General features: G+C 40.1%; 1 protein-coding gene across 1 annotated transcript; it reads right to left on the reverse strand.

Annotated features, from left to right (window-relative positions):
- Positions 1-1847: 1847 nt before the first annotated feature.
- LOC122926013 (protocadherin gamma-B7-like) lies at positions 1848-4270 on the reverse strand. Its single transcript, XM_044277406.1, is given in 2 exon segments — positions 1848-2794; positions 2797-4270. Coding segments are annotated over 2 exon segments (2421 nt in total).
- Between the last annotated feature and the right edge of the window lie 11014 nt (positions 4271-15284).

Below are 15284 nucleotides of genomic sequence, written 5' to 3' on the forward strand. Positions count from 1 at the left end.
GTGTGGTCGAGAAGTGCACCATGAAATATTCCAGTATAATAACAGTGGTGGTGAGGGGGAGAACTATGACGATGATTGTGTATTCAACAGGACATGGGAGCTGAATTGGGTGCTGAGGAGGAGACATCGGAGGAGAAGGAAGGTGGCCAAGCAGTATGTATCTCTAAAACATCCAAAAGAACTGCCAGCATCAGATATGCTGCTGTTGTGGTCAGCTTGGGAACTGGTCATGCAACTGATACTGGGGATGCAGGCTCAAAATATGCCTGACCTAGGCCAAGCTTGGTTGCTGCCATCTCTGTGGGAGCAACTCGAATATAGTATTTTTTTCTCCACATGGCCAGCCCACAATACAACATGGATGTTCAAACACATTGATAGGTTATCAGGCTCTAATGTAGCACATGAGCTGGCATCACCAGATCCTGTGGAAAAATAGAAATGGCCAGCATCCTCAATTAGAACAAGTCTTTTCTCCTTCTTCTGGTCTTCTTTGTGGCAGCCAGCCTGCTCTTTCTCCTCGACTTTATCATGAGAAATCCCTAATGTAATGTGTAGCTATGAAAAAACTGTTCCTGATGAGCAATTATGTGCACACTGAACTCCCACCTGCCCAAATTGCTAGCTGTTCAGTTTAAGCCATTACCACTTTGTTATGGTTAATGTGGCACACTTCTGCACCTTAACCTAAATCAAAAATTTCTAAGGTGTGATCTAGGAGGTGTGCTGGGACTGACCGTTGCCAGCCAAGCAAGAGTGCCACTGCTATTTGTAAAATTGTACTTGTCAGTCCTATATACATAATTAAACTTTGGTTGGTCCGTAAATATGGCACACTTTTGTGTCTTCACCTAAATTTAATTTTTCTGGACTCTGGCTTTGATGGCGTGGGGGAACTAATTCTTGGTCAGGCAATCAAGCGAACCACTACTATATAGAAAATTTGACTAATCAGTCCTATACACAAAATTTAACACTTGTTGGCACACTTCTCAAATTTGGCACACTTTTGTGCCCCTGACTAAATGTAATTTTTCAAAGGTGTTGCCTAAATAGTGTGCTAGAACTGCCTCATGACCAGGCAAGCAAGAGTATCACTGCTATATGCAAAATTTGACTTGTTCATCCTACTGTATATACAAAATTTAACTTTCAACAGTTAGCAATTGTGGTGCAATTTGCTTAACCTAAATTTATTTTTTCCTGGTTCTGGCCTGGATCATGTGATAGTACTCTTGATGTGTGCATGTCACATGGGCAGGCATTCTGACGCTTTTTTCCCATACTGTTTGTGTTATAACTGTCCCTGATAAGGGGCAATTTTGGAAAGCTTTGTAATGTTAAAAAGCATAACATATACGATGGCGCAGTGTATTTTTAAACAATATATTTATTTATGTCATCTAGCATACATTTACCCATAGCTATATATTTCAATATCACTCTGACATTATTTGATATTGATGTCATTCTGTTCAAGAGCTTAGGGAGGGGGAAGGAGGTAAAATAAAATACTGGGAGAATAGAGGGTGTTATATACAAATTTTTAGGGAAAGCAGGAGAAACCTTTTTTAGGAGAAACTTTGGTTTGTGTAAAATCGATTTGAACCAGAAACAACGTATTTAGAAATGCAGAGAACCGAAAACAAGCCTAATCTCAAAAGGTTTGCTCATCTCTAATACATATTACTTGCTTAACTTTAAATTAATAAAAGTAAAAATTTCAGTTTCTCCTAAATCATTGGATTTATATACAGAACAATGTATAAAGCATTAATTTGCAACTTACTATGCCTTTAATGTATCTTTCAATAAAATAATGAATAAATGAATATTAAGACATTGATTCATACCTGTTTTATGCTATCAGAAGGCATGATAGTTTGTGATGTTATATTTGCTGTTTCTGAATCATCAGTATCTATGAGATTTTCTGTAGGTACATTCTGCACAGGTTTCAGATAAGCAATTTCATTCTGCTTTGAGTCCAGAGTCACACACACATCATATGAGAATGGGAAAGGTAAACTTGCATCACTGATCTCAGAAGGACATCCCAGGGTGAACTGAGGATACACATTTCCACTATATGCTCCATAGGTTGTAGGAGAATTAGATTTCCTGCATTTTAAAGCTATTGTAATTAATACAGTTGCAATGAACAATATAGAAATAAGAGCTATGGAAACTACCAAGTAGAAGGTTACACTGGAAGAAGTATTTGATGTATTAGGTTGTCTTCTTATCTCTGGTACAACTTGTTGATAATTTTCAGCTACAACCAAATTAACTGAAACTGTAGATGACAGAGATGGGACTCCATTATCCTTCACTAGAACCACAAGTTTTTGTCTTAAAGACTCTGAGTCTGGAAGATCTCTTCCAATCCTGATTTCTCCAGTATATTGGCCAATAGTAAATAATGGTTCTTGAACTTGTAGTAAGTGATAAGTGAGCCAGGCATTGTGTCCAGAGTCAGAGTCCACTGCAATCACTTTGGTGACTAGATAGCCTTTTTCAGCAGAGTGAGGAATAAACTCAAATAAGGCTGATCCCTCGGTGTCTGGTGATGGGTAGAGAATCTTAGGAGCATTATCATTCTTATCAATGATACATATCCTCACTGTGACATTACTGCTTAGAGGAGGAGATCCACTGTCTTTAGCCATCACCTGGAACTGAAATTCCCGCAACTGCTCATAGTCAAAAGATCTCTGGGCATAAATCACTCCACTAATTGAATTAATGGAAATATATGATGAGACAGGAATATCTTCCACGTTGCTGTTCAAATGCTATAACTAATTTTCCCATTTTCACCATAATCAAGATCTAAAGCGTAGACATTGTGTATTGATGTACCTGGTTGATTATTTTCTCCAATATACAGAACATAGTTAATCTTCTCAAAGACTGGAATATTGTCATTTACATCTGAGACATTGAGTTGAATGGTTTTATTAGTAAACAGTGGAGAAGATCCAGTATCCATACATTGTATGGTAACACTGTACAAAGAATTTCTTTCTCGGTCCATGCTAGCTGCAGTTACTAGTTTATAGTAACTACTAGAGGATGGAATGAGCTGAAAAGCCAATGTGTCTGAGATATGACAAGCAACTTCACCATTCATCCCAGAATCCAAGTCCTGGACATTTAGTAACACTATGACAGTTCCTGGTGGTGAATCTTCTGGAATTGTTGATGAGAGAGATGTGATAGTTATTTCTGGGGCATTGTCATTGATATCTATTACTTGTATTGACACCTTGCAATGTGTCACATGACCTCCACCATCTTTAGCTTCTACAGTCATTTCATAAGTATCTGATGTTTCATAGTCTAAATTTCCAAATACTTTGATATTCCCATTTAATGAATCTATAGCAAATAACTGACTTGCTTTGTCAGAAATATGACTAAATGAATATGTTATTTGAGCATTGGAGCCTTCATCTTCATCAGTTGCATTTAACTGAATTACAAGTGATCCAATAGCTGAATTTTCATGTAGTCGTATGTGATATGTATCCTGATTAAACATTGGTAGATTGTCATTAACGTCCTGGACAATAATCTTAATTGTAGCAGTGCTTGATTTCTGTGGGTTACCTCCATCCAATGCTGTTAATATTAATTCATAGAAACTTTGTTTCTCTCTATCCAATGATTTTTGTAGTATAATTTCTGGATATTTTATTCCACCTGTTGTAATCTTTTCTCCAAGGGCAAAGTTTTCATTGCCACTTAATGTATAACTTTGTACAGAGTTGGTGCCTAAATCTGGATCTTGTGCATTTCCTAAAGCAAAGTGTGCACCAGGAGAGGTAAGTTCACTGATTTCTAAATCAAAACATTTTTTTGAAAATATCGGTGCATTATCATTCACATCCTGGACTTCAATGGTGATTGTATAAAAGTTCAAAGGATTTTCAATTACAGCCTCTAGGTTTATAAAGCAGGCAGATTTCATTTCACATAATATTTCTCTATCAATTCTGTCAGATACCAATACATCTCCATTTTCCAAATTAACATTGAAATAATTCATTTTTGATTTTGAAATAAGTAGAAATTTTCTATTTTCTAATTCCCTTGCATTCAATCCAAGATCTGTTGCCACATTTCCAATTAGAGATCCTTGCTTCATTTCCTCAAATACTGAATATTGTAGTTGGCCATTGGTATCAATGATAGAGAAGAAAATAAAGCAAAATACCTGATTTATTTGCTTCCAATGTTTTCTTCTGTGTCTTGCTGTATCATTCATTGTGAAAAAGTGTTCGTATAAAATAGGTCCTTTGCTTTGATGCACAAGAGGAGGAATATGATCCTTTTAAAAGGAAAATAAATTAATAAAGATGTTTTTTGATGCCTCAATGGCAGTGTGTTCTCTGGAAATGCTGCTTTGCTTCCCTATATCCAGTTTTGTGATATTGCAGTGAAATTTGTAGATCTTACTGTAGGTTGAGTAAAAATTGATGCACAGTCAAATAGTGCCACTTAGTGTTCAAAAACAAAAACTACAACTGATCCGAAATATGAGTAGAATTTTAGTGGTCTAATTTTTATTTATGGTATCTGGTAGTTCATAATTTGTAGTGCTAGAATTATATTAAAACATTACCGGATTATAAACAATTTAAATAAATGATGAGATATGAAGAATCAAAAATGAATTATGTTAGTTCAATAATGTGTGGATAATTCATTTTTGTAATATAATCAGTATTACAAAAGAACCTGAACAAATATAACAAAACTTTTATTTCTAGTTTAACTGTAAATATATATATATACTTAATAAAAAAAAAACTTTTAGACCCCTCCTTTAAAAACCTGCTTGATATTTGCTTGCTTAAATGAAAAAAAATACATTTAGTCTGCACTTTTTATACAGTATTATTTCTTTAACCTCAATAAAAATAAATGCACTGTTTAAAATGTATAAAACAATATTAAAAAAATTATTGTCAGTATGATATAAATGTACCTTAAAGGGAAATGTTATTGTTTTCAGTCAAGTCATTATTATACAGATACAAAACCAATAGTTTCATCAAGTTATACTACTTTTGCAGAAGTTTTTTTATTTAAAAAGTATTCAAAGATCTATAATTTTTTTTTTTTTTTTAAATTGATGGCTACAACAACACTCTGCAAACACAAATAATAAAGTAAATACAATAGTGCCATTCTCATTATAGAAAATATACTCATACTAGTGCTACCTTATAAATGTGAGACTCTTGGCAAATACATTTTGTACAAAATTATTTGTGCCTGTCCGACAATGACAATGATCTCTTTAGGACAGGATCCTACACTAAATATTGCCTCCTCTGGTGCCATACTGATCCTTTCCTAAAACAACCCTGATCCGGGCCCTAACTACCTATCAATATAAATAGACCTTGAAGGTAGGAATATTCATATGCAGGATACCTAGGCCCTTATTTCCCTATAAGGCCCTGGAATAAGGTTAGGACCAGAGACAGCCCATTCCTCCCCAGATGGACGAATGGAAGTCTCTGTCTCAGGCCCAGATACAAACAACAGGGAATAATACAAAAATATAAACAAACGTGACACTTAACTTCTGAAGAGAGGGACAGGCAGGAATATCAGAGACGACCTCACACCAGCTTAGCCAAACCCAAATAAAGCTATCTACCGCATACTCAGAAGGGAGGGGTCAGACTTTAAAGGGTAGAAGTGATTACCACTAAGCAACAGCTGAGAAAAGGCAAGTGTTCATTAAACCTGTCAATACTGAATCAAGAGAAATCAAGGAGGCTGTTAGATCAGTCAGTCTTCTTGATCTCCTGACATCCTGACAGTCACCTGAGGGACCGTGACACATTATTGCTCGCTGATTGTTACAGAAAAGGAATAAGAAGAGCACTTGTTTCTCTTATCACCCATATCTTTACTTAAGCTGTTTATTGATGGTATGACCCAGACAATTACCAGTGCCTAAATCGTGGTGTCAGTTAAGGTTCACCATGTAGTTGCACTCCTCACACAAACATCAGTAAAGTTTACATTTTACACTGTTCCTATTTTGTCCATACCAGACCTTTACTGTAAAATATGCAGACCTAGTGATTAGAGTTGAGCGGACACCTGGATGTTTGAGTTTGACGGTTTCGGCCGAACTTCACAAAAAAGTTTGAGTTCAGGACCCGAACTTGACCCGAATATGACCCAGAACACGAACCCCATTGAAGTCAATGGGGACCCAAACTTTTGAGCACTAAAATGACTGTAAATATGTAATGGAAAGGGCTAGAGGGCTGCAAATGCCAGCAAAATGTGGTTAAGAGCATGGCAAGTGCTTTGCAAACAAATGTGGATAGGGAAATAACATAAAGTACATAAAAATAAAAAATTATAATCTTGATCTAGGAGGACGAGATCCATATGGAGTAGGAAGTTGAGGAGGCTGTGGGTGTGGCGGTGTAGGTGGAAGCGGCGGTGGAGGATGAGGAGGTAGCCTACACTGCTTTTTGTTTTTATTTTTTTGTTTTAATTAGGGTACTGCCCAAAACATTGGGAAATATAACCTGTGGATGAGGAGGAGGTAGCCTACACTGCGTTTTGGTTTTAAATTTATTAGATTTTTTTTAAAATTAGGATCCACCCCAAAACATTGGGAAATATAACCTGTGATAACTCCCTCCAGTTGTGCTAAACAAATGTTCAGACAATACACTGGCTGCAGGGCTGGCTAGCACCTCCAAGGCGTAAAGTGCAAGCTCAGGCCATGTGCCCAATTTGGAGACCCAGAAGTTGAGGGGGGCAGAACCATCAGTCAGTTTGTGTAGGTGTGTGCAAAAACATACTGCCCCACCATGTCGCACGTCCCCATGATGTTTACGATCCAATTGGATATCTGCTCTATCAGCTTTTGAAGTTCTTTTTTGCACCTACCAAGTTGATCATGGTTAGCGGCGAATCTGGGTTCCACGCCAGAGAGGGAGCGTGAGAAAGAGAGACCACATTCAAGATCAATGGATAAAATTTAATTGTGATCGAGCAGGAATGTTGGAGAAGCTATTAAAACTGTAGAATTAAAGGAAAGGAGGGGGCGCGCGGCAATTACCCACTCACGACTCTAGGAGGTAGTGACCATAAATAATAAACATGACTCTTAAGATGCCCTGTTATTTGAATGATTAATAAAAAATTATAGGAAATGTCACTGGGGTATTTTGGATTTGGACACGTTAGCCAGGAGAGGCCCTGCTGCAGCTTTGTTGACTCTAGATAACTTCTGCCTGATGGCACGTCCCTGTGACGTCCACCATCCATCTGGATATCTTCTCTATCAACTTTCAATGTTCTTTTCTGAGCCTACCATGTTGATCACGGTTATCGGCGAATCAGGGTTCCACGCCAGAGAGGGAGCATGAGTAAGGTTGACCTCATCCAAGGGAGGTCAATGGCTGCAATGGGATGAAGCGGAAATGTGGGACAAATTATTAATGCAGAAGGATCGAATGAAAAAGCCAATTAAAGATGAATTTTAGAAATGTAGGTCCCTGTCACTTGTGCAGAACAGGGGTTTTTCATTGCCAGAAATGGATTAATGTCACCCACTAATGGAACAGATTATTTTTAAAATTTTCGGTCCCTGTCACCTATGCAGAGCAGGGGTTTATTCATGGCAAAAATTTTAAAATGTCAACCCAATAATGTAACAGAAAAATTTGTTACATTTATTAACCTGTCTACTAGGTAGAGCAGGGATCTATCATAGCCAAAAATTGTTAAATGTCACCCGAAAATGTAAAAGAAAAATTTGTGAAATTTATTAAGCTGTCAACTAGGTAGAGCAGGGGTATATCACAGCCATAAATTGGTGAATTTCACCTAAAAATGTAACAGACAAATTAGTGATTTTTCTTTTTACTTGTCTACTAGGTATAGCAGTGATATATCACACCCAAAAATTGGTGAATTTCACCCAAAAATGTAACAGACAAATTAGTGAAATTACATAAAATTAAATAAAATACATACAAAAAAAATATTGATTTATGAGGTAGAGATCCATATGGAGTAGGAGTTTGAGGAGGCGGTGGACGTAGAAGTGTAGGAGGAAGCAGCGGTGGAGGAGGACGAGATAACCAACACTGGTTTTGGGTTTTTATTTTTTATTTTTCTAATTAGGGTAAACTCCAAAAGAGTGTGAAATATACAAAATACAAGAATGAGCAAGAGTGCTGTATTATAACAATGGCTGGTTAAGTTCGGTATACATGTCTATTCTGCATAAGGTACGGACAAGTCCTATGGGATCCATGCCTGGTTCTTTTTATTGAATGTGAGCTTGTCCACATTGGCTGTGGACAGGCGGCTTCGCTTGTCTGTGATAACGCCCCCTGCCGTGCTAAAAACATGTTCAGATAATACACTGGCTGCAGGGTAGGCCAACACCTCCAAGGCGTAAAGGTCAAGCTCAGGGCATGTGCCCAATTTGGAGACCCAGATGTTGAAGGGGGCAGACCCGTCATTAAGTACGTGTAGGCATGTGCACAAATACTGCTCCACCATGTTGGTGAAATGCTGCCTCCTGCTAAGATGTTCCATATCAGCTGGTGGTGCTGGTTGTTGTGGTGTGCTGACAAAGCTTTTCCACATTTCGGCCATGCTAACCCTGCCTTCTGAGGTGCTGGCCGTGCCCCCAGCTGCGTTGGCGACTTATTCCTCCTCCTCTGCCTTTGCCTTGTGCTTCCACTGTGCCCCGCTGTCAGGTGGGAATGCCACCAGCAGCGCGTCTACCAGCGTGCGCTTGTATTCGCACATTTTATGAAAACGCTCCAGTGAGGGAATTAAGGATGGTACGTTGTCCTTGTAACAGGGATCCATCCAGTAATCAGCACAAGTTAGGATGTGGGCAACTCGGCGGTTATTGCCGAGACACTGCAGCATATAATCACTCATGTGTGCCAGGCTGCCCAAAGGTAATGAAAAGCTGTCCTCTGTGGGAGGTGTATTGTCTGTATCCTCTGTATCCCCCCAGCCACGCACCAGTGATGGTCATGAGCTGGTCTGGGTGCCACCCTGCTGTGAACATGGTTCCTCCTTCTCCATCTCCTCCTCCTCATCCTCCACCTCGTCTTCCTCCAGAACTGTGCCCTGGCTGGACAATTGTGTACCTGGCATTTGTGGGTGCAGGAACCCACCCTCGGAGCCACTTGTGAATGATGGGCCAGAAACCCTATGAAATGATCCCTCTTCCTCCTCCTCCTCCTCTTGTGCCACATCCTCTTCCATCATCGCCAGCATTGTTTTTTCAAGGAGGCATAGAAGTGGAATAGTAACACTGAGAACGGTGTTATCGGCACTGGCCATGTTGGCGGAGTACTCGAAACAGCGCAACAAGGAACACAGGTCTCGCATGGAGGCCCAGTCATTGGTGGTGACATGGTGCTGTTCCGCAGAGCAACTTACCCGTGTGTGCTGCAGCTGAAACTCCACTATTGCTTGCTGCTGCTCGCACAGTCTGGCCAGCATGTGCAAGGTGGAGTTCCACCTTGTGGGCACGTTGCATATGAGGCGGTGAGCAGGAAGGCCGAAGTTACGCTGCAGCGCTGACAGGCGAGCAGCAGCAAGGTGAGAACGCCGAAAGCGCGCACAGATGGCCCACACTTTATGCAGCAGTTCTGACATATAGGGGTGATTTTTAGTTTCAAGAATCATTTATTTGAAGTTTTGTGATTTCAGAGAAAAATTTCAGTAGGCTAGTACAATACATATCAGTACCGCAATAAGAAGCAAGAGCAGTATGTTTTGTCACAAAAAACATAACAATAAACACAACTCGGATCAATCATCACCAAAGAAAGACAAGTACAATGAGTGACTGTACAGTTTTGCAATTATCATATTATAGCGTGAAGGTGTATCCTACATTAAAGTGTTCTCCTACATGAGAAGAGTGTTTCCCCAAAAAGTCGCCCTTGGATTCTAGAATACCCCTACGTAGGAATTTATGTAGAGAGCATAGGTTCTTGCTAATCCACCAGTGGAAGTACGGGACATGCAAACCTGGGCGAAACAATGGATTACCAAAAATCGAGGTCAGCGGAGATGGTGAGGATTGTAGCTTATATTTAAAGCGCATTGACATCCAGAGTATCAATGAGTAATGTGATAGGAGGGATGTGGTGTGGATGGTCGACGGTAGTGAGGGATCCATCCATATCAAGGCTGTCCAAGTATAGGGTGCCATGTTAGACATCTCTAGAGAGACCCAAAGTGGCTGTTTTTTCTTATCTAAGTGTGTTAAAAATAGTTGGGCCAGTCTTGCTGCTCTGCAATATTTCAAGAAGTCTGGGACAGATAAACCCCCCTGGGACTTGTGTTTACACATAGTGGACTTAGAGATGTGTGGTCTTTTATTAGCCCATATGAACTTCATAACGTTCCTCTGTAGGGATTTTAGATCTGCCGAGGGGACTGGAACTGGGAGGGTCCTAAACAGGTACAGAAGTCTTGGAAGTACTACCATTTTAATTATATGGATCCTGCCAACCCATGAAACAGGTAATGATGCCCAGGATTTCAAATCTTGTCTAATTTTACTGCACATCGAGGGGAAGTTAAATTTGTAAACTAGCTCAGTTTTGGTCGGCAATAGCGTCCCTAGATAGGAAATGCATTGTGGTTTATGCTGGAAGTGAAAATTACATAACAGCTGATCTTTCTGCTGAGGGGGAACATTACAGAGGAGGAGTTCTGACTTATTATGGTTAATTTTAAGACCTGAGACTTCCGAAAAGGTTTTTAGCAGTTGCATCAAATTTGGAAGGGACACTATGGGGTTGGTGACGGACATCAACAAGTCATCAGCAGATAGGCTCAGTTTGTACTCTGTCCCCTCCACAGTCAATCCACTGATGTCAGGGTTGCTCCTAATGTGGATGGCCAAGGGCTCCATTGCCATAGCAAAGAGGGCAGGGGATAAGGGGCAACCCTGTCGTGTACCTCTGTGAATCCGTATAGGGGATGGACAAGAGGCAGGAAGTTTAAGGCTCGCTTCAGGGCAAGAGTACAATGAGCCCACCGCTGCAAGAAAAGGGCCAACTATTCCCATTCTAGTAAGGACTTTGTTCAAATAATCCCAGGTGACCGAATCAAAGGCCTTTTCTATATCTAACGCTAACAGTATTAGGGGAGTGTTGCGCTGATTAGCTCCTTAAATGAGGTTCAATACTTTTCTAATGTTGTCGGGGGCTTCTCTTCCGGGTATAAACCCCACCTGATCCTTATGTATCAGGTCTGGTAAAATGGTGTTCAACCGTCAGGCCAATATGGAAGTGAAAATGTTATTATCTAAATTGAGGAGGGATATTGGCCTGTAGTTGGAAGGGTTCAATGGGTCTTTGTTGGGCTTGGGTATAACCGTAATATTGGCTTGCAGAAATTCTTCTGGGGGGGGTATGACCCTGTAGGTGGAGGTTGCAGTATTTTGCAATATGAGCAGAGAGTAACGGGGCAAATTTATTATAATATAAGGCCGAGAACCCATCCGGGACCGGGAGCTTTACCTAATTTTAGGCCCTTTATAGTTTCGTCGACCTCCTCCTCGGAGACCGGTCTGCCAAGCGTTGACGAGACCTCCGGCGTCACTCGGGGGATAGGGACTGACGACAGCTCTGTAGATGGGAGTCAAGGGGGGGGGGTTGGGGGAGGAATAAAGCTTTTGATAGAAGGAATGAAACACCTGGTGTATAGTGTCCGGGTTAGAAGTAAGACGTCCTGAGGATGTGCACAGCTGGAACACCTGGTTTAACTTCTGATTAACCTTAAGCTGCGAGGCCAGCATTTTATCAGGCTTATTGGCATATTTATAGTAATATGAGGCTGTCCAGCGTAGAGCTTTTTCAGTATTGTTGGAGAGAAAGATATTCAGTTGTAGTTTAGTATCTTTTATAGCTTTTAGCAGGTATAGAGAGGGTGACCGTTGATGGGGCCTTACCAGTCTCTCTAGTTTAGCCTCCAAAGCTCTCTGGGCTTCAGTGCATTCGCAATTCAAACGTGAGGCTACACTAATAAGTTTCTCCTCATAAATGCTTTGTGGGTTAGCTACACAATCAGTGGGTCAGAGTCAGCCGTAGTATTATCCCTAAAAAAATCACGGATGTCTGTATGCAACTGGTCAACCAGACCAGGTCGAGTCACCAGTGATTTATTTAGTCTCCAGTTAAAGGCCAAGGGAGTCCGGCCTAAACATGCTGTCTCGGTTAGTACTATGTCATGATCAGACCAGGAAGAGGGGATATGTCTAGAGTAGGAAACAAGAGGGAGAAGACACAAGGAGATGAGGATCATATCAATGCATGTATATAACTAATGTATGGGCAAGTAGTAAGTGTAACTCCTTTGTGACCCATTATGTTCCCTCCACGTATCTGCTAAGTTTAATGATTCGAAAACCTTGCGGATTCTAATATCGTGTGAACAAGGATGCGGTTGAGTGGGGGGGATGAACGGTCCAGTAGAGGATTAATAGTGAAATTAAAGTCCCCGCACCATATAGTAACATAGTACATAAGGCCTAAAAAAGACATTTGTCCATCCAGTTCGGCCTGTCATCCTGCAAGTTGATCCAGAGGAAGGCAAAAAACCCTGTGAGGTAGAAGCCAATTTTCCTCACTTTAGGGGAATAAAATATTCCTTCCCGACTCCAATCAGGCAATCAGAATAACTCCCTGGATCAACGATCTCTCTCTAGTAGCTATATCCTGTAATATTATTACACTCCAGAAATACATCCAGGCCCCTCTTGAATTCCTTTATTGTACTCACCATCACCACCTCCTCAGGCAGAGAGTTCCATAGTCTCACTGCAAAGAATCCTCTTCTATGTTTGTGTACAAACCTTCTTTCCTCCAGACGCAGAGGATGTCCCCTCGTCACAGTCACAGTCCTGGGAATGAATAGATGATGGGATACTGTCCCCTGATATATTTATACATATTAATTAGATCTCCTCTCAGTCGTCTTTTTTCTAAAGTGAATAACCCTAATTTTGATAAGCTTTCAGGGTACTGTAGTTGCCCCATTCCAGTTATTACTTTAGTTGCCCTGCTCTGGACCCTCTCCAGCTCTGCTATGTCTGCTTTGTTCACTGGAGCCCAGAACTGTACACAGTACTCCATGTGTGGTCTGACTAATGATTTGTAAAGTGATAGGACTATGTTCTCATCACGGGCATCTATGCCCCTTTTGATGCATCCCATTATCTTATTGGCCTTGGCAGCAGCTGCCTGACACTGTTTTTTGCAGCTTAGTTTGCTGTTTATTAAAATTCCTAGATCCTTTTCCATGTCAGTGTTACCAAGTGTTTTACCATTTAATAAGTACGGGTGACTTGCATTATTCCTTCCCATGTGCATAACTTTACATTTGTCAGTGTTAAACCTCATCTGCCACTTATCTGCCCAAGCCTCCAATCTATCCAGATCGCTCTGTAGTAGTATACTGTCCTCTTCAGTGTTAATTACTTTACACAGTTTAGTGTCATCTGCGAAAATTGATATTTTACTATGCAAGCCTTCTACAAGATCATTAATAAATATATTGAAGAGAATAGGGCCCAATACTGACCCCTGAAGTACTCCACTAGTGACAGTGACCCAGTCTGAGTATGTACCATTAATAACCACCCTCTGTTTTCTATCATTGAGCCAGTTACTTACCCACTTACAGACGTTTTCTCCCAGTCCGAGCATTCTCATTTTATATACTAACCTTTTATGTGGTACAGTGTCAAATGCTTTGGAGAAGTCCAGATGCACAACATCCATTAATTCACCGCTGTCAAGTCTAGAACTTACCTCCTCATAGAAACTGATTAAATTAGTTTGACATGACCGATCCCTCACGAAGCCATGCTGATATGGCGTTATTTGCTTATTTCCGTTAAGATGCTCTAACATAGCATCTCTCAGAAAACCTTCAAACAGTTTACCCACAACAGATGTTAAACTTACCGGCCTATAGTTTCCAGGCTCTTTTTTTGGACCCTTTTTGAATATTGGCACCACATTTGCTATGCGCCAATCCTGTGGGACATTCCCTGTCAATATAGAATCTGAAAATATCAGAAATAAGGGTCTGGCTATGACATTACTTAATTCCCTTAGGATACGGGGGTGTATGCCATCCGGTCCTGGCGATTTGTCTATTTTAATCTTTTTAAGTCGCTGTTGTACTTCTTCCTGGGTCAGACAGGACACTTTTAATGGGGAATTTATTTCAACATTCAGCATGTCATCTGACAGTTTATTTTCCTCAGTGAATACATTGGAGAAAAAAATATTTAACAGCTTTGCTTTCTCCTCGTCGCTCTCTGCGACTCCCCCCTCATTACTCTTTAAAGGGCCAACACCTTCAAATTTATACTTTTTAACATTTATATAATTGAAGAATATTTTAGGGTTAGTTTTACTCTCTTTGGCAATTAATCTCTTGGTCTCTAGTTTGGACGTTTTTATTTGTTTTTTACATGCTCTATTTTTTTCCTTATAGTTTTTCAGTGCTTCTGTGCTACCTTCCTGTTTTATATGCTTTCTTTTTGTCATTTATTGCTTTCTTTACAGTTCTGTTTATCCACATTGGTTTATTTTTGTTCCTTAACCTTTTATTCCCATACGTTATGTACCTTTCACAATTAGATTTTAGGATGCTTTTTAAAGATATCCCATTTTGTGGCTGTATTTTTATTTGTGAGGACTTTATCCCATTTAGTTAGGCCTATGGCCTCTCTTAGTTGGCTAAATTTAGCTTTTTTGAAGTTTGGTATTTTTGTTCCTCCCTGTAGAAACGCTCTTTTGAATGATAATTGGAAGGTTATTACTTTGTGGTCACTATTTCCCAGGTGTCCCCCAACCTGCACATCTGTTGTTCTGTCAGGCCTATTGGTTAATACTACGTTCAGTATGGCCGTCCCTCTAGTCGGGTCCTGAACCAGTTGGGAGAGGTAATTGTCTTTGATTATTGCCAAGAACCTGTTTCTTTTATGAGATATACAAGTTTCAGTTTCCCAGTCTATATCTGGGTAGTTGAAGTCCCCCATAATAACCACCTCATTATGATTTGCCGCCTTGTCAATCTCATTTAGTAGTAGATTTTCTGTGGACTCTGGTATATTAGGTGGTTTATAGTAAACTGGTTTTGACGATCCTTTCTAAACAGGCTGTAACCCTGTACATTAACTGCCCAGTTATAGCTATAATCCAGCCATGTCTCAGTTATTCCCACTATGTCAT

Source organism: Bufo gargarizans, chromosome 2, assembly GCF_014858855.1.
Source record: "Bufo gargarizans isolate SCDJY-AF-19 chromosome 2, ASM1485885v1, whole genome shotgun sequence".
Taxonomy (NCBI): Eukaryota; Metazoa; Chordata; class Amphibia; order Anura; family Bufonidae; genus Bufo; species Bufo gargarizans.